The sequence below is a fragment of the Protopterus annectens genome, chromosome 1.part1 (assembly GCF_019279795.1).
Source record: "Protopterus annectens isolate FY-2018-M chromosome 1.part1, PAN1.0, whole genome shotgun sequence".
Lineage (NCBI taxonomy): Eukaryota > Metazoa > Chordata > Ceratodontiformes > Protopteridae > Protopterus > Protopterus annectens.
The window spans coordinates 1,679,214,013-1,679,234,124 of NC_056726.1; the positions used below are offsets into that span (position 1 = coordinate 1,679,214,013).

Below are 20,112 nucleotides of genomic sequence, written 5' to 3' on the forward strand. Positions count from 1 at the left end.
CCCTATAAGTAATATAATTAATTCATTAAAATGAAATATAGTTACATTGAAATCCTTACTGAGTATACTATGCTACTGCAAGTCTCGAATATAAACCTATATATTTAAAAATATATATAAATATATATTTTTGGCAATGTGATTATCAAAGGAGAGGTTACTATCTACTTGAGTCCCCAGATCCCTTATTACGCCTTCTGAATTTAGGGGGCTACCACCTATGTGGTAGTTTGTGGGTACTTTGTTTTTTCCAAAGAGGATGACTATGCACTTTTTGGCATTTAGCTTGAGACCATGGTTTTGACACCAGGTATCTGTCTCAATGAGACCCTTTTGGAGGATGTATGTGTCCGAGAGTCAGTTATAGCCCCTAGTTTACAGTCGTCTGCGAACTTGGTGAGCCATAGTCCTCCTGTGCATGTCTGTACCTCTGAGAAGTATATGCTGAACAGGAGGGGTCCTAGGACTGAGCCCTGGGGAACTCCACTTGTAACAGGTTTAGAGTCAGACCTAGCTCCTGCAACTCTTACCGTGTGGGTTCTGTCTGTGAGCCAGTTGGCAACCCATCTCGTGATGTAGGGGTTTATGTTCAGGCTGGTGAGCTTGTCTATAATACCTGAGTGGAGAATAGTGTCGAAGGCCTTTGCGAGGTCTAGGTAGGCTGTGTGGACCACCTTTCCCTCGTCTATAGCCTTGGTAATTGTCTCAAAGAAGTCCACCAGGTTTAGGAGGCATGATCTGCCCTTAACAAAGCCAAACTGGGTTGGGTCCAGTGTTTGGAGGTTTCCAATGTCTCTGTTAATGAGGTCCATGATGATGTGCTCCATAGCTTTGCAGACTAAGCTAGTCAGACTTATAGGGCAATAGTTGCCGGAGTCCGTTATGGCTCCACCTTTGTGGAGCAGAATAACCGTTGCTGTGCGTCACTCTGTGGGCACGTAGCCTGTGGAGAGGCTGAGTTTAAACAGTGTGTTTAGGTGAGGGGTTAGTTCATCTTTGAGCTCGTGTAGGACACAGCTGGGACACCATCCGGTCCCATTGATGCTGTGTTTTTGGCTTTGGAAAGGGCTGTTTTAACCTGAGTGTCTGTGATTTCAGGGACACTACATTCTTCTGGTATAGTTATGGGCCCTTTTGAGGGTGAGAGGGGGGTGAAGTTTGCACTGAACCTGTCTGCCAGGATGTTGGCTATATCAGTCGGTTCAGTGTATTTTGTGCCATTCTGCACTAACTCTGAGCAGATCTGAGAATTGACACTTAGATTCTTGACATAGCTAAAGAATGCCTTGTGGTTATCTTTGGAGTCCATGTCAATTTTTCTTTCGAAGCTAGCCTTGGATGATTTTATGAGGGAATGTAGTTTCTTGCTGATACTGATCAGGGATGTCTTCCCTTTTTGGGATTTTACTCTTTTCTGTACTAGTTTCCTCCTTCTATTGTATAGCTTGTTTATGGCAGGGGTCCACCAGACTGGTTTCCTTTTCTTGAAGGAGTGAGTCTTGGTTTTGTTTGGGATAGCACGATCCATGCATTCTTGTAGGTGCCCATAGAGTGCATTAGTAAAGGATTTTGCAGCTTGGACAGCGTTATCCTTTAGCATGGGGGCTTTGAAACTTCCCACCTCGATCTTAAGTAATGTGAAGTTTGCTTTTGAAAAGTTTTTCACGGTGGTTTCTTTGACCGGGGGTGGTGGCAGAATGTGGATATCCAGAGTGATTAGTTTATGGTCAGATCTAACCAGCGAGGGGTTGACCTCCGGTGTGGAACACCAGTCGCCATGTTGGTGATGACCAGGTCCAATATGTTGTCACCTCTGGTGAGGGTGTTAACCAGTTGATCCAGGGTGTTTGAGTTTATAAATTCTAGGAAATGTTGGGCCAGGAAGTTCGTACTTGAGTAGTTCTCCCAGTTAATATTTGGATAATTGAAGTCACCCAATATCAGGGTGTTTGGTAGGACATTTATGTTTCCCAGTGTTTCCAGGAATGTGGAGTGGGGGTTCTGGGACATGGTGGGTGATCTGTAGCAAGCTATAATATGAATAGCAGTTTTGCCCGTTGTTAGTTGCACGTGGATGATCTCTGAAGGATCGTGCTGTGCCACTAAGTTGGAAGTGTGGGTATCCTTGATGAATATGGATACTCTTCCGCCTTTTGTATTTTGGTCTGGGTCTTGTGGCCGAAATGTATGGTATGAGTTGTAGCCTGGTAGTGCTGGGGTGCTCTCTGGAGCCTTAAACCAGGTTTTTGTTACTGCACATATATCGATTTTCTCCATACTGAGGAGTGCCTCGAGTGCGTGCATTTTGAGGTTTAGACTTCTTGCATTGAGCAGCATTGCCCTCAGTTTTTTGTTACTTGTGCTATTTACGTCAGTGGGTTTGTCTTTTGAGCCTTGCCTAAAAAAAGCACTGTGAGGGTGGCAAGAGCCTTGGCCAGTATTCGAAAGCCTAAGGGTGACAGGTGCAAGCCATCTCTAGCAAAGCAGAGTGACTTGTTGAGCATGTCATCCCAGACTGGCAGACACTGGATCCCCTTTGAATGACACCAGAAGCTTAGCCAATTGTTGAAATTGATAATTTTTTCTCTATACCGTGGTATAATTCTTGGTGAGGACAGAATGCTACTCAGGGTTAGGGTCATACCAGCCTGGGCTACGTGATCAGAGTGCTCCTCCATGTCTCTTTTCATGTAGTCCAGGGAGGTACAGCTCAGGTCATTCACACCAACATGGACAATGACAGAGTCATATTTGTACTTGTTCTGGAGTGACCTGAGTGCTTGTGTTATGTGGCGGATAAACAGTCCCTGCAAGGCTCGAACACAGGACCATACACACCATAGACAACGTGAATTACTACTAAGCCATGACAGATATACATGTCGAATAATGTGTGTCAAATAATTCTGCTCATGACATGGTGGCAAGAAAATGACTCAAACTCAGATTTTATCAAAGTATCAACTAATTTTAAGCAGATGTTATCTCAAAAAATGCATTTTTGTGCCAATAATATAATAGTTATTAGAGGCATTCTACTTTCGTGAGTAGTGTCAGAGTTCACACACTTGTGTTTTTTATGCATTTTTTATGATTTTAACTTCTGACTTAAGTAAGAAGAGATACTTGAGGAAATCCAGGAGACACCTTGACCTCTTTAACGACTGACAAGAGTCCTGTCAGCTGGGTAATTTTCAGCCATTAGCACACACTCTTTTAAATGCTTGAAACTTTGCCAGACTACTCGGCTATGATTCACAGTATCACAGGCCGCATTTTCTGATCTTTTCAAATAGCTCACATACTGCATTAACAGAGAAGCAACCAAGATACTTGTCCTGCACCTGGAGCCTCAGCAGGCCAAGCCAAGCTACTGCTGTTTTATTCTTTTGAATTTTTCCTCTTTATAAATTATTTTTCCAACACTTTGTATCATTGGAGAACTTTGCGCTAAGTAGGAAGTATGAAATATGTAATGAGATAAAGGTACTGCAGCATACTAGATGCTAAGCCATTCAGTAAAAATCACTAGATCACCACTTACAAAATGCAATAGAAGGCAGACATGATGGAGAAGAGATAAGTGAAAAGTAATGCATTGCACAATATATCAGATGTTGACCGACTGGAAAACAAAGGCTTGTGCTACTGAGCTAAAGGTCATTGGTCAGGAACACAAGTCAGTAGTCTGTCTACTAGATTTTTGTAGATTATTAACATTTTCTTTTGGAAGGCAGTGTATGAGTAAGGAAAACAATTTTTCCAAAAAGTAAAGGATGGGAGAAGGATACATCATATGGACAAAGCCCCTCTGGCAACAACAAAAATTAAATTGATAAGTGTTGCAGCTACTGCAATAGTAGTAAGGTTTGCTGGAGGAGGTGCAGGAGTCAAGGATAGGTGCCTCTGTTTGCATCTTTTTGTCAGTCAGTCCCATGGTTTCACAAAAAAAAAGAAAAGAAAAAGAAAAAACATATATGCGTTATATGGCCTACCTTCTACATTTAGTGCCCGTTTCTTGCCATTGTTTCCTCTTCATCTGCATTTTGTTTATCAGAAAAAAATGTAAAAAATGCCCAAAGGGGTAAAGGGTTAAGTAATCATTTATGGGCTGGGGAGAGTCAGACTCTATCATGGCCCTCTGTGCATATAAGGAAACACCGAAAGGCTTGGCAAATTCAGGCAGAAACAAACTGCAAATAAAATGGTGCAAATTCTTTATCAATCTACTCCATAATACAAGAACAAGGTCATTTAACCAGTTTTGATGCTAACCGCATTGTCTTCAGTACCATTTGACCAAAATTTTTAAACACCCTGTGTGTATTAGGCAGAGAAACTTATCAAGATAGGGGACCAACACATCTCAACATACACTCTCATTCACACATGGCATTACCATGCACACTTACGGGGAATTTGAAAGATAAAGAGCTCACCTGTGATACAACTTTGAAACATGGGAAGAAATTGAAACATACAGGGGAAAGCCTAGGTGGACACAGGGGACCCATAAATTCTACACATAAGACACCCCAGACAAGACATGGACCAAGTAGACAGGCACATGAGACAGCAATGCTAAACATGTTTAACTAGGAAAAATACTAATAACATCTCAAAAACTGTCAATGGATGAGTGTGGAACTAGATAATTTTTAATATGCTAAATGATAGATGGGTATAGTTGATTTATTGGGTTTACTTTATTTACGCGAAAGCTTAAAACAGCAAATGCATATGCATCAAACCATATGCATCGAAAGTGCGAACCGTCGAAAACTGTAAACGGAAATCTCCGTAGGTGGAGATTTCCATTTACTTCAATGTAGTGCGATCTCGGAGTTTGTATATTTAAGTAGTGGGGGTTGTGGGGGGTGCAGGGGGGCTTGCCCCCTGCCTACAGCTGTTATATGTCATGTTTGTTGTGTAGTTCCATTTTTATTGTGTTTCGATGGTTTCTCGGTTCGATGCATATGCATTCGCTGTTTTAAGCTTTCATGTAAATAAAGTAGACCCAATTTATCACTGGTTGCTGATACACATTTCCCTGAATGCCACCTGGTAGTTATATATTTTGTCTTGTTTTATGACACCAGGGACTAGTTCTTTTTCCCTGATCATTGAATTATTTATGTCAGGGATGCTGTTCCCCTTTAACACAAAAGTCATTTTTTTCTCTGCTTTCTGTTTTTAGGCCAAGTGGCATTTCAACAAACTATTTCATTCAGAAGGCACAGCTACAAACTGTAATATGATTAACTGGTGTCAGTTTTAGAGTCATCCCTTTATAAATAATTTAACCACTTGGAGTAAAAAATGCACTTTGTGAAGACAGTCATTGGCTGTTTGTACACTGTAGGCTGGAGTCATGAACGCCTACACTAAGTGTACACTAAGTGTGCATAATCTGTGTTCAAGAACACCCAAATCACATTTTTGTGCTGTCTAATCACTCAGAAAGATTAAGCTAAGCGTAGATGTAGTCTACACATTGTGGTAACCTTTATGAATACCCCTCGATATTTAAGGTTGCAAGAAAATCAGAACAAAAACTAAAATTAGTAGGAGGAAGTGGGAGTTATGCTTGTGCTATCTGTTTGCTCAGAATGGTGTATACTTTGTGTAGGAGTTTATTAATCCAGACTTTTTTCCTAATTTTAACAAACAAAATTGGGACATTCAGTGCAAACATGTTTAACAGAACTGTAAAATAGGAGAGTAGGCTTTTTATTTATTATGGTTATTTTATAGTTCCAAAACATTAATTCTTATCAATGATCATATTTATTGCTCTGATGTTCAGTTTCAGCATAGCAGCAAAAATAAAGTAAGCAATACATCAAAGTAAACTATGACTTTAACAGTTCCACAGGATGAGAAAGAGACCTTTCCAAAGTAGATGAAAGACAAATATTTTATTCCAAAATCTGAATAATTCTAATAGAACACCTCTGATGCTGCCCACAGTGCTTAAAGTTTATGACAAAATCAAGCCTTCTTATACAAATGTTAAAATTGTGTAATAAAGGCCTTTTACTATTCAAAAATGAGCACTCTGTTTCGACAGCCCAACCAGCATGCCCATTGTAAATCAAGCATATGCCAATAGAAAGAAATTCGGTTGCTGTGCATCTGCTCTTTCTTTTGGAATATGCACCGTAACACCAACTTTGTAGCCTGTTTCATACAGCATAATATTGGAATAAGATGTTTTTAAAAGCAGTTTGAATTCTCCAGTTAGCAGCACAGAGCAAGTAGGTTAATGTGTTTCTTCCTGTAGAAAAAGAAGCATGCAGGTTTAACTGTGTTAGCAGTGCCTGGTGGATAGGATTTTAAAATGGTGTCTATCTGGAGTAAGCAATCTTTTCATTTATATTAATAATGAATTATATTAATATTACTAATAGTTAATTTTCCAGTGCTATTTTTATTAAATCATTTTTTCTTGGGGACATTGATACCCAACAGGAAACAGAAGCAGAACACAGTGAACCAAAAGCAAACAAAAATTAAATAAAAGATATGATACACAAAACTGTAGCACTCAGATGCAGAATAAAGGCAGAAAAGAATGTGAAAGGCAGGCTGGAGCTTTGTCCTCTGTTTTAACACCAAAGTGTGTAAGAGATTAGAAGACACGTCACCATCTGGCATAAAAGTCACCCACAAACAGAATTACAGCAGCAAGACTGATGGAGTGATCATCCTATTTGTTAAAATTCATGTACTTATAATTTAACAATTATGGAAGAATAACTTAAATATTTATCATCCCAACATACTTTCACAGCTAAAAGACAGTGTTACATATGTACCAGCTGACATATACAACACTTCAAACGAGTCTTAAACTACTCTGCCAGACCCAGCACATTTAATTTTGAATGTGCGGCTATTCAGTGTATTCCACAGGACTGCCTTATGTCTTACATTTCACAAAACTACACTTGCCATTTGTGAATTTAGCAAAGCATCCACTTTGATGTGTCAATCCCAAAATATAATAACCTGAAGAAATGCAATATCACCATGTGGCAATAGCCCCCATCGCAAGTCAAAGATGGAACATGCTGCTAGGTTGAATTTCTGAGCCTGGCTAAGGCACCTGGACACTGCAGAGGCATGCAGCTGGAGTTCATGGCATAAAATAGAACATTACATAAAAGAAACACTAATTAGTCCCTGAACCCTCCTCACAAATCAGTCAAATGTCTGTACACTGGACTAAACTGTGATAGGATTCTATACATCCTTCAGGACAAGGATTCAAACTTGCACTGCATTGTAAATATATATATATATATATATATATATAATATTTCAAATCTACAACTTTGTACCATTTTATGTACAACATGCAGAAATTTCTAATGACATGGAAAATGCTTTCAATGAGATATTAAAAACAAGGACAAGCGTATCTGAATTTCACAGCATCCATGAATTACTGAAGCACATCCTTTACCCTCATTTCTGAAGTTTAAAACCAAGAAGTGCAATACAGATGGCCAATTTGCAATTCATTTTATCAAGTCTGTTATTCACAGTGATTGAAAGACAGACATTAAAGTGATCTATTCAGATAAAACAAAGAATGTGAGCTGCCTAAAAAGTTTAATTTATTCAAATGTAAACTTACTATTTCTCATCAAAATCCCTTTTGTAAATGTCCAGATCAGCAATAAACAAGCTGTTCTAAAATACTAATGATTGGCATTATATCCTCTGGAGACTGATATAACTTGTCCACCATAAATCAAACTGCCTAATTTGCATTCACAAGCACAAATAGTAAAGCACATCTCTGTCAATGATAGTTTAAGTAAGAAACTGCTCAGATATCCAGTAAATGTGCATATGAAAGGAGCATAGAACAGACATGCACAACGGCTCCATGCCTTACCTGACAAATAATACTATTGTTTTAGCAACTACAGTATATATTCTCTGAATGTGAGGTGTAAAACTAATGTCAGGAAAAATGAATCAGGCAGCCATCATTAGCATGGGTGACTGCAAGAGAAAACACAATGTGTGTGTCAGAGTTGAAATTGAACCCTGTCTTCCACAACGTTAAGTGCACCACACAGATAGTCAAAGCCACATAGTTAACCCACAAGTCTAGCTTAAAAAGCCATGGCACTGGAGTCAGCATACTTCAGGCTGCAGTCTGCATATCCCTGGTATAAGAGGGTTTTAGTTTCTGATCAGTATCAACTACTGAAGGCAGAATGGGGAGGGGGGGTACTAGTTCATCTTAATAAACAGTTTGATTTATTGGAACATAATAAAGTTTGTCTTTCAGCTCACTTAGTGACATCTCTTTGTCATTCTTTGGTAATGTTATTTTTGCTGTTTAACTGCGGTGGTGGTGCTGCAGTAGTGTTGTCGCCTCACAGTAAGACGTCCTCTTCGATTCTCAGCTAAAGCGTCTTCTGTGTGGAGACATGCGTGAATGGGCGTACCTTCGTTGAAGGTTGTGCCTCAGGGCTGGCAACTCAGTACATTAAAATCTACTGCCAATCATTAGCGGACTGGAGTTCCGCTGTGGCGACCCCTAACCGGGAAAAGCCGAAAGATACAACAAGAAGTTATATAACTATATTTCGATTACAATCTTAACAATGTTTCATAGTTTCATTGGTGAATACTAGGCAAACTGTACCAAAGGGCAATTTTAAACCTAGCCAGTAACACCAGGTCAGAATGAAAACCATTCTTACCTTATGTCTATGAGGTGACAACCTTAACCATTATGCCAAACCCACCTTGTCTGTATATGTCTATGTATAATTTTGCTAATATTTAAAATAGTTTTTCTAATGATAACTACTTGCATTTCTTCAACATTTATTATGACTCCCCTTTCAGCCTTACCCTAATAGTTAAATGCACCTTGTTGGCTGCTTTATTCAAATCATTTTTCATATTACTAGTCTCTAATGACCCCCCAGGCCCCAACCCTCATGGAGCTATTGTTTCAGACATTAGACCCCAACAACCTCCAACAAAGACATATCTCTTATTTATTTATTTTGTTTACCAGGGTAGTACACTGATCTCAACAGACCATTTGCAGATACAACCTGTCATACCAAGGATGGGGAGATGGAAACGCATCCGTCATTTCTAACCTACATGAGTATTAGGATTAATACAATAACAAGATGCAAAAGAACTTAATGACAACAACCAACACCAAAGTATAATGTCATTGTATATCCACTTTCTTAAATATGAAATCCTTCCACAATATAGAAAATAGAATATTCTACTTGATTAACCAAGATAATGACTACGTCATAAACACTAATGCTGACATGCAAATAAACTAGTCCAGTAGTATAAAGAGGTAAAGTCCTGACTACAGTCCAGGCAACCCAAGTTGAATTATCAAATTGGATGACAGATGTAGAGGCAGAAAGGGTTGGGAGTATCCATCCTGGGTGGGATTGTCTGTAAGGGAGGCATATTCCAAAGAGGGGAGTTGTCCTCATATATGATCAGTGAGTGTGAGGGACCAGAGAAAGGGAGCGAGTAGGGTATATATATATATATATATATATATATATATATATATATATATATATATGTATGTGTGTGTGTGTGTGTGTGTGTGTAAAAGAATATTCCCGTGATCCCCCAGGACATCCTTATGGTCAACGACCAGACCCAGCAGTACCAGAGTAGTCTAGGGGAGTAGGAGGATGGCTGTTAGGCCCAGCATGAACATAGGACACTGGGGCCTGGGCCAATATGATGAGGTCCAATGGCATAAAAAAATGATGACATGCACACACACACACACACACACACACACACACACACACACACACACACACACACACACACACACACACACACACACACCCACCCACCCACACACACACACACACACACACACACACACACACACACACACACACAGACACACACACACACACACACACACACACACACACACACACACACACACACACACACACACACACACACACACACACACACACACACACACACACACACACACACACACACACACACACACACTCCACTGGGACATTATACTACAGCCAGGCCTTGTTGTCCAAAGTAGGTAAAGTAAGGAATACTAGGGGGGCAATTTTTTTCACCGGATGATTGGAACTACTAAAGAGGGAGTAGATGGGGTATCAGGAAAGGAAACCACCCTCAGAGTGTACTGTAATATATAATTTTGTTGCAGAACAGGATACCAAGGGCAATGCATGCCTGAAATGTACTGCTTTGAATTTTGTTTTACGTGACAGATGTGTAAAAGATTATAACTTGCAGTCATCTCATCCTCAACCAAATCCATCACAATTGTGGACAACATCTTTCAGGCATCTGAGCTAGATTATAATGTGCAAAAGGTGTTCATGAAACCTGAACTGAAATATGTTAAGCTAAATAATATTGTTTTCTTCTGGAGCTCTTTAGCATTTCTTTAGTCAAAATTTCTAACTTGGCAGTCTTACTGCAAGTCTGACAATACAATTTTATATCACTTCCCTACTTATTTTAGGAGATGATACAGAAGTGCCAAGTTTAGTCTCAGAGTACTAATAATGTTAATTTTATCCTTAACTGATGGAACCTTTCTTTTTTCACAGCTGTCCAGACCGAAATGGTGCATTAGTCTATGTTGCACAGAATGGAGAAAATCTAAAAGGTCGTTACTCGCTCAAGCTCTTCAGATTTGTGGACAGTTCCAGTGTATACATGCATTGTCAAATCCAGCTGTGCAGCAAAAGCACAAACACTTGTAAACCAGTGAGTGTCAGTATCTAGTCCTTAGTGTATGAATATAACAACAAAATAGCATGCTTATCACCAGATCATGCCAATCTTACAAACAACAGTGTAACTATCTAACCAGAAATGCTGTGATGTAAGCCTGGCTTTACTATGTACAGAGCTAAAGCCCTGGATATGACCAAAACTACTTGAGTTTGGCTGCTGAAAGAATAGAGCTGGAGAGCGTGGCAGTGCGTGGCTTATGCTAGTTCACTCAATCAAGAGAAAGAAGAATGGCACTCACAGTCAGCCCATCCTTCTCCAATGCAAGTATGGACAGCTGTAGGATAGTGGATATGTGTCTATCAGTCTGAAACCTGGGATGGGACCCTTATATGTATATGTGAGGGAGTGTCCCCACATTGGGGGGACGGCATAGCACACCCATGTGGTGATGCAGGTGCAGACTTTAGCCATCATGTGTGGAGTTAAGGCCATACAAATACACCCCCATGGCTGGGATGCCAGAGCGGTTGTTAGCACTTCCATGGCTGTCTTTATGACAGTCCCCCCCAGACCACTCTCACTCACCCTTTGAGATATACCCAGGATAGCAAAATAAATAGCCTTGGCTCATAGGGGGAGGCTCAGTGGTAGGCATGCATGATGGAAAGTTGTACCAAAAAAGATACTGTTATATTGTCAGCACTGTGTGTTAACTCATTGAAGAGCTTATTTAAGCTGTAATTATATAGCTATCTTTTACTCCTCTTGCAATGGACATGTTTATACCCATCATAAAAGTAATTAAAATTGATTCCGTGATTCTTCTCCCGTTCCCATCATCTGGCAACCTCCTGCCTTTACTTACTAATTCCATTGGGAGTATGTAAAAAAGTTAAGCAGATTTTGTTTTACGTGGCAGATGTGTAAAAGATTATAACTTGCAGTCATCTCATCCTCAACCAAATCCATCACGATTCTGGACAACATCTTTCTAAAAGTAATGTTATCAGAAACTCAATTTTCTTTGTAATCCCTCATTGCCTGATGTCACTCTTGCCACACTCATGTGCTGACCTTCATAACAGCCTTTTTAGTATGAATGGGGTGTGCACTTCAGAAATGCAAATAAGCATTTGTAAAGGTCTCCTTGCTGTAAATTCTGGAGCATAGGTTATTGGCATTCTTTATTCTGTAATTTTCTATGTCCAAATAATTAATCCATTCTCTTCTAATTTGACTGATACATTTCAAAAACAACATTTTACTTTCAATTTTTCAAGAAAAAAAATATTAAATTATTGTTTGGTGTCTTTGATCAAAACACAAGTTGTCTATAAAATGACAATAAAAAATATTTTCTGTCTAAAATAATCATCTGTGTAAAGAAACATTTCTTCTTAGAACCTCCACTGCCACTCTCTAGGTTTGATGGTAAGTACTATTTTCAAATACAAAATAACGTCTAAAGAATATATAATAAAGTACAGCTGTAATTTCATTTATTTGTAGCTAGAACAGATTTTTAACCAAACATTTCTGACTAACTCTATTCCATTATTTGCAGTATTGGCAAAACATGACACAATATCAACTACAAAGGAAAGATCAAGGTCAATTTTTTGTGCACAAAAAAATTTCAAATGACAAATCCCACAAACCTGTTACGCAAGATGGAACCAAATCCAAAACCACCTTAAGGTGTACATCTAGAAAAATACCCATTCCATTCTAGTCCCTCCAGCAACATCAATTAGACAAAATGGGGGCTTTATCATACTTTTATGGATTTTTGGTATACTAAATAAGTATCCTAGCCTAGGATTTCCAACATGTGATATTCATATATAGGAAAGTCTGTCTCTCCATTGTGAATAATTCTAATAAAGTATCATCCAGTTTCCTATTGGCAATATTTAAACAAGTTTAATCCAATGAGGAATAACTTTCATCTTGATCAAGTAGTTATTTCATAGCTTTAACATAATCAATTTGTTTCATAACAACTCTTATTGTTTTTCATAAATCACGTTTCCTTCTTATTGATTAACTGAGTCCATTTAAATTGAAATAAATCATCACCGTCATCATCAACAACCCCTTTTTGCATTTACTACATGGGGTGGGGGTGTCTTGTCAACTGTCATTATCTCTCTCAGTTCATTGCCACTCTTACTTTCTTGTACAGTCATGCATGACTATCACATGTCTTCTCTCACACAGTTCATCCATCTCTGTGCTGGATGTGCTATCTCCTCTTGCCTTCTTCCACTCACTCCAGATCATCTTTTGCTTTCTGCACGTGTGCCCAAACCAGCGAAATGTGTTCTCTCTGACCTTCTCTGCAGTTGCAGCTTCTTTGGCTTCTGCTTTGATGTCCTCATTTCTTCATCTGTCCCATAGTATGCAAACTGCCACCCATCTAAGGTACGTCACCTCCATCACCTCTAGATTCCTCAGCTGCTCTGTCTGCATTGCCCAGCTTTCTGTACCACACAGTAGTACTGGTTGCACCATGCTTCTGTCTACCTTACTTTTTAGCTTCTTTGGAATTTTATGTCACACACTACCCCTGACAGTCTGTGCCAGTTGGCTCCAGTCCCTCTGATTCTAGTTTTGATCTTCTCATTCAGATTTCTCTTCTCCTCAACCACCCCACCTGGATTCTTAAAGCTGTTAACCTGTTCAATTATTTTCCCTTCTATCTCAATATTCAGATCCTCTGGTTCCCAACATTTGCTGCCATTACAGCTGTCTTACCTGTATTCAGTTTCATCCAGTGTGACTTCACTTTTGCATTCCATTCCCCTATCATTTGCTGAAGTTCTTGTTCAGTGTCTGCTGATAATGCCACATTGTCTGCATGCATCTATCTGTCCCATCTAATCTGTTTATTAATGTATTCCATGATCACTGTGAACAGCAGAGAGTTCAGAAGTGAACCTTGATGCATACTCATTCCCACTAGGAACCCTTTTGTGAGTCTGAACACTGTTCATACATGTGTCATTAGGTCTTTATACATAGCCTACACTAATTCTACCAATGTTTCTGGGACTATGAGCTATTGCAAGGCTGCCCAAATCAGCTTTCTTGGGACCTTGTCATGTGCCTCCTCCAAGTGAAGCAGTACCCACTTGAGCTTTTTTTCATCACCAGCTTCTGTTTCAATGTCTGTGTCACAGCAAACATTGGGTCAGTTGAGCTGCATCCTAATCAGAATCTGAAGTGATCATCTACCAACTTATTTTCAACTGTTCTGTATATTCATTTATCAATCACCCTGTCCAGAACTTTCAAGTGTGACTGGAGTTTGATATGTCTGTTGTGCACTCACTTGTGAAGGTCCCCTTTGTTCTTATACAATGGCACTAGTATGCTTATTCTGCTGTCATGCTGGATACTCCCTTTCTCTTCATAGTGATGTGAGCACTTTCTGGAACCATTCGCCCCTAACTCACCCAAAATCTTATCTGTCGTGACCTCAGCTGAGCCTGCTGCTTTCCTCTGACTTCATCATGCTCCTTAGTGCTGTTCTTACTCCTTTTATGGTGTGCTCATCTTCCTCTTTTATTGTAGACCATGTCTGGGGTAATGCAGCTTCTGTGGGGTTTTCTTCAGGCAGAAGCTGCTGGAAGTACTCTTTCCATCTGTCTGTGAGGTCCTGTGGACTGCTGAGGAGGTCATTGCTGGCATCCCTTATGAAGGGTGTCTGATGACTATCTTCTTTATATTTTTGTCTTTGACTTGCAAACTGACAGAGAGCCTTTGCGCCATCTGCTGAGTCACTTTCTAGGAAATGGTAGAGTGCCTCTGATACTTTGTCCTTTGTTATTGTAACTGCTTTCTTATCCTCCTTGATTAGCCAATCAGTATTCTTTCTTAGCTAGGTCTGCTTTTTCTACCTCCCATATTTTCCTGCACTGCTTCTTTCTTTTGATGACTTCCTGGACTTCTGTACTCCATCACCAGCTTTCCTTATGTACCTTATTTCTATATCTGGCTCCATCTCATATCTGTTCTATAGGCCCTAGACGCACTGTTTTGAGGTGCTACTATTCTTCTTCCACTCCACTTATTTCCTCTTTTTCCTGAGTCCTGAATATTTCCATTAATACTTGTGCTTACAGTCCGGTGAACTTCCATGTGTTTAGCCCAGTCTATGTTGACCTTCTCTGACCACTGCTACCAGCTGACTGTGTGACCAGTAGTTTATGCCATTTGAAATGATCAAGAATTACATAGAAAACCTACAAACACTGGACGTAACGCAGTTTCGTTTTGTCAAGGGCAAGTCATGCCTACTCAACACGGCAAACTTCTTTGAGAAGGTCAGCAAAGCAATGGACAAGGACAAAACAGTTTACACTACCTACCTTGACCTGGCTAAGGCATTTGACACAATACCTCACATATGGCACCCGGTGGATAGCCAGCTGGACCACAGACAGGATCCAGAAAATTGGAAATGGGGTGTCTACCTCTGCTAAGAGGCCAGTCACAAGTGGGTCCCCTAGGGATTAATCCTGGGACTACTCCTTTTAGGCATCTATTTCTTTAAAGTCAAGGGTCTCCAGCTGACCAAAATTGCAGATGACTGCAATTTAGGAGCAATCATAGAATCCCCTGCTGACACTAATGTTCCCCAGGAAGGGCTGACACAGACAAATAACTTCTGTTAGTGATATGGATGAACACTAAATGCCAAAAAATGCCTAGCAGTATCCTCTGAGAAGTCATCCACCCCTAGTAACTATCATATTTGCAACACACCCCTAACAGTCAACCCAGTAGACAGGGACTTGGGAACACACATAAACAGTCATCTAGCCTTTGACCATCACATTTCTACAGTAGTGAGAAAATCATTTTGTATTGTATAACTTATAAACAAAAGAATGGCATCTCAGTTCACAGAGGTCATTGTTCCACTGTATTCAGCATTCATCAGACCTGTCATTGAGTATAATACCCCATTTGGCATATACCTAACCAGGCACATCCAACAGCTGGAACATCCACAAAGGTTCCTCACTAAAAGAATACCAGGTGTAAGTAACATCTTATGCAGACCACCTAAACACCCTATCGCTGTATTCAGTCTCCTACAGGTTATCTTCCCATACATGTCAAGCAAAGCACCTCACTAGCCCTCTTCAAGAGACATCTTGATGAGTGGATGGGAAATAGAAAATTCACCCCAGGGAGCACTCCAGTGGCTTTACTCGACAGAGGCACTGGGAACTAAGGTTGGGTGGCACAATGCCAGGGTAATCCTGTGGGCTAGGCTTGTAAAGGCTCCAGGGCCATTAGCCTAGTACACATCTATGAACCTATACATGGCATACAAGGCATTGTAGGACCCCACTGTGATGCACCTCCTGCATATCCATAAAACAAATAGCACCAGAATTACCCATTTTAAAGACTTAAACCCTGCCTGTGATATAAACAGGACCTGCTAGAGTGACAGGTATGTATCCCAGAGACTACCCCTTCTCTGAACAGGCTCCCAATCCATGTGAAGCAGAGTTCCTCCATAATCCAATTCAAATGTAACTTGGACAATTGGATTGGGAACAGGAAACTCAGCCCTAATGTGGCACCTATATGTCTAATGGACAAAGGCAGTCTTAAAATGTTTAATCTCCAAGGCCCTTTCTTGTAAATGTTTCACCTTCCAAACCTCTGCTTATACTTTTCAAGGGTACCTGAATTTGTCAAAGATTTAGGATGCATGGCTGGGCTTAAAAAGGCTCAACGATCATTAGCTAGTACACACCTATGAATTTATGAACATATGACTGTTTCACTGGGGATGATTTTGCAATCTGTTATTCTACCCCAGCGGCCTTTCCATACTGGAAGGAAGTCTACCTGAGTTGCATGTTGGCCATTCGTGTATGTGATGTTGTGATTGTCTGTCTTAGTGAACCATTGTTAGCCACCATCCAGCCATTTGCCAGACAAAAGTCTAGAATGGCCTGTCCAGCTTTATTCTTGCTGCCCACCCATGTGGTTCCATGCAGCCCTTATAACCTATTGTCTACCCCAGTTTGAACATTCAGGTCACCCATTATCAACACCAACTCATGCTATCCTGCTTTATCTGATAGGTCCAGCAACTGCTTGTAATCACAATTCTGCTATGCGGCATAGGCTGAAATTATTAAAACTGCCCTATCATTGCACTGGAATCTGACTGCCATGAGTCTATCACTAATTCTGATGACATCCCTCTCTATCTTCAGAAGACTCTTCACGCACACTTTGTCTTTCCTCCGTCTGAGCAGTAGACTCTAAATCCCAAGCCAAGTGGCTTTTTGCTACACTGCCCTTCCATCTTGTGTCCTGGATGCACAAGGTGTCCAGCCTCCTCTTAACCATTGTATCATCAACTTCCGATGTGTGTCTTGTCAGTGAACCTATAGTGAGTGCTGATTTTAATGCAACAGTTCATAATATTGTTTTCACAAAGATACTGAAATATTTGCAAACTGAAACTACCCATGCCAATTTTTTTCCCTTCTTGGAGGATATGAAAGGGAAGAGGGGCTTCACAAGGCATGTTTTGACCACAGTACAAAATTAATTGTGCATGCTTCTTCAGATGATCAGTTCATAGGTTCATACTAGGCTATCTGCCCTAGGGCATTTATAAGCCTAGCCAGAGTTGTGTGGCTTTCACCACCCCTTAGGTTGAAGAATACTATACCCATTAGTTTGCCATGCCTCTGTCCAGCAGTGATACAGAGATGATCCCCGTGGTAAACCTACGATCTCCCATCCACTGGTCAAGATTCCTCTTGAACAGAGCCAGCAAGGTGCTCTGTCTCACATGGACCGGGATTCTGTTCCACAGCATAGGGAGTCTCTGGGTGATGAATCTGTCCCTCCAGCATGTCCTATTTATATCCGTGTTGAGGTTTAAGTCTCTTGCTCTTGTGGCTCTGGTGGATTTGGATTTTTTGAGGTGGAGCATGTCCATTAATTCCGGGTTGGACATGGCCTTGTATGTCAGGCACAGGTCACCTCTGAGCAGATGGTATGCGACTGAATAGAGCTGGAGTTTCTTCAGTCGGGCAGCATATGGCATATTTTTGAGCCCCTTTATCCTTTTGGTGAGGAACTTTTGGGGTCTTTCCAATTGCTGCAGGTGTCGGGTAAGATACATTCCGAATGGGGCATTGTACTCAATCATTGGTCTGATAAGTGAAGAGTACAGGGGAACAATGACCTCCCTTGATCTGGATGTGAATCCCTTCATAATCAGGTGGGCAATGTAGAAGGTCTTCCTAACCACTTTGGCAATGTGAGTGTCAAAAGAAAGGTTACTGTCAACTTGGGTCCCCAGGTCCCTGATAACCTCTTCTGTGCTTAATGAATTGCCACCTATGTGGTAACTTGGGGTTACCTTGTTTTTACCAAAGGGTATGACTATACATTTTTTGGCGTTTAGCTTAAGGCCATGGCTCTGGCACCAGTTATCCATTTCTATGAGACCTCTCTGAAGGATATCTGTGTCTGATGGATTTTCAACTATGGCCCAGTTTGCAGTCATCTGCAAACTTTGTCAGCCACAATCCTCCTATGTTTGCCTGCACTTCTGAAAAGTAGATGCCGAACAAGAGGGGCCCAGAACTGAGCCCTGTGGGACACCGCTCGTGACCGGCTTGAGTCTGACATGGCACCAGCAGCTCTAACCCTGTGGGTTCTGTCCTTGAGCCAGTTTGCAACCCATCTTGTGACATATGGGTTTACATTTAAGCTGGTGAGCTTTTCTATGATACCCGAGTGGGGTATTGTGTCGAAAGCTTTTGCAAGGTCAAGGTAGGCTGTGTGAACTGCCTTACCCTCATCAATGGCCTTGGTGACTGTTTCAAAAAGTCGACCAAGTTCAAGAGGCATGATCTGCCCTTGACAAAGCCGAATTGGGTAGGATCCAATGTCTGTAGGTCCCCTATGTCTTTATTTATGAGTTCCATTATGATCCTCTCCATAGCTTTGCAGACCAGGCTTGTTAAGCTTATGGGGCGGTAATTACCAGGGTCCGTAGAAGCACCACCTTTGTGGAGTGGGACCACAGTTGCCGTACGCCACTCATTGGGTACGTATCCTGTGGTAAGGCTAAGATTAAACAGCAGCCTTATGTGTGGGTTTAGTTCCTCATTGAGTTCGTGTAGCACACAGCCGGGGACACCATCCGGTCCCATTGATGCTGTGTTTTTAGCTTTAGAGAGAGCAGCTCTCACCTGGGCATTTGAGATGATTGGGAGGCTACACTCTGCTGGGATAGATATTTCTCCTTTTGGGTGGGGAGGGGAATTTTCACTGAACCTGTCTGCCAGTATGTTTGTAATGTCTATGGGTTCAGTGATTTTTGTATCATTTTGGACTAATTCTGAGCATATCTGGGAGTTTCCACCCAGATTTCTAACATAGCTAAAGAAGGCCTTATGATTGTCTTTTGAGTCCTTAGCGATTTTTCTCTCAAAGTTGGCCTTGGATGATTTTATGAGTGATCGTAGTTTTTTACTAGTATTGATCAGAGATGTCTTCCCTTTTAGGGATTTTGCTCTATCTTGTAGTAGCTTTCTCCTCTTGTAAAGTTTGTTTATGGCTGGGGTCCACCAGATCAGACGCTTGCCTTTGGTGGAAAGGGTCTTGATTTTATTTGGGATTGCTTGATCCATGCAATCCTGGAGGTGCTCGTAGAAAGCATTTGTAAGGGATTCAGCAGCGTGGGTTGTGGTTTCCAATGGCTCAGGGGCCTTGAAGGATACCACACCAGTCTTAAGAAGTGTGAAGTTGGCTTTTGAGAAGTTCTTCACTGTGGTCTTTTTTGGGGGGGGTGGGGGCGGGATGTGGATCTCCAGTGAGATTAGTTTATGGTCTGATCTCACCAATGAGGGATATACTTCCGGTGTGGAGCATTTTGTCCCCATGTTTGTGATGATCAGGTCTAGTATATTTTCACCTCTTGTGGGAATGGTGACAAGTTGTTCCATAGCATTTGAGTTTATGAACTCCAGGAACCTTTGGGCTAGGGTATTGGGGCTTGAGTAATGTTCCCAGTCTATGTTTGGGTAGTTGAAGTCACCCAATATGATGGTGTTTGGAGAGACATTTATACTCTCCAGTGTCTTCAGGAAGGCTGTGTGGGGTTCCTGAGTTTGAGAGGGTGGCCTGTAACATGCTACAAACTGTAGAGCAGTTTTGCCTATGGTTAATTGCACCTGAATGGTCTCTGATGCTTCGTGAGTTGCCACCAGCCTGGAGGTGTGGGTATCCTTGATGAATATGGATACACCCCTCCTTTTGTGGTGCGGTCTGGGTTTTGCGGGCGGA

At 41.0% G+C, this 20,112-nt stretch overlaps 1 protein-coding gene across 1 annotated transcript in view; it reads left to right on the forward strand.

Moving 5' to 3' along the window:
* Positions 1-20,112, forward strand: part of LOC122811783 (uromodulin-like) — a 449,243-nt gene that overhangs the window by 386,678 nt on the left and 42,453 nt on the right. Inside the window, exon 10 of the mRNA XM_044083847.1 lies at positions 10,638-10,797. Within this exon, the coding sequence (XP_043939782.1) occupies positions 10,638-10,797 (160 nt within the window). The remainder of the gene's footprint in view (positions 1-10,637; positions 10,798-20,112) is intronic.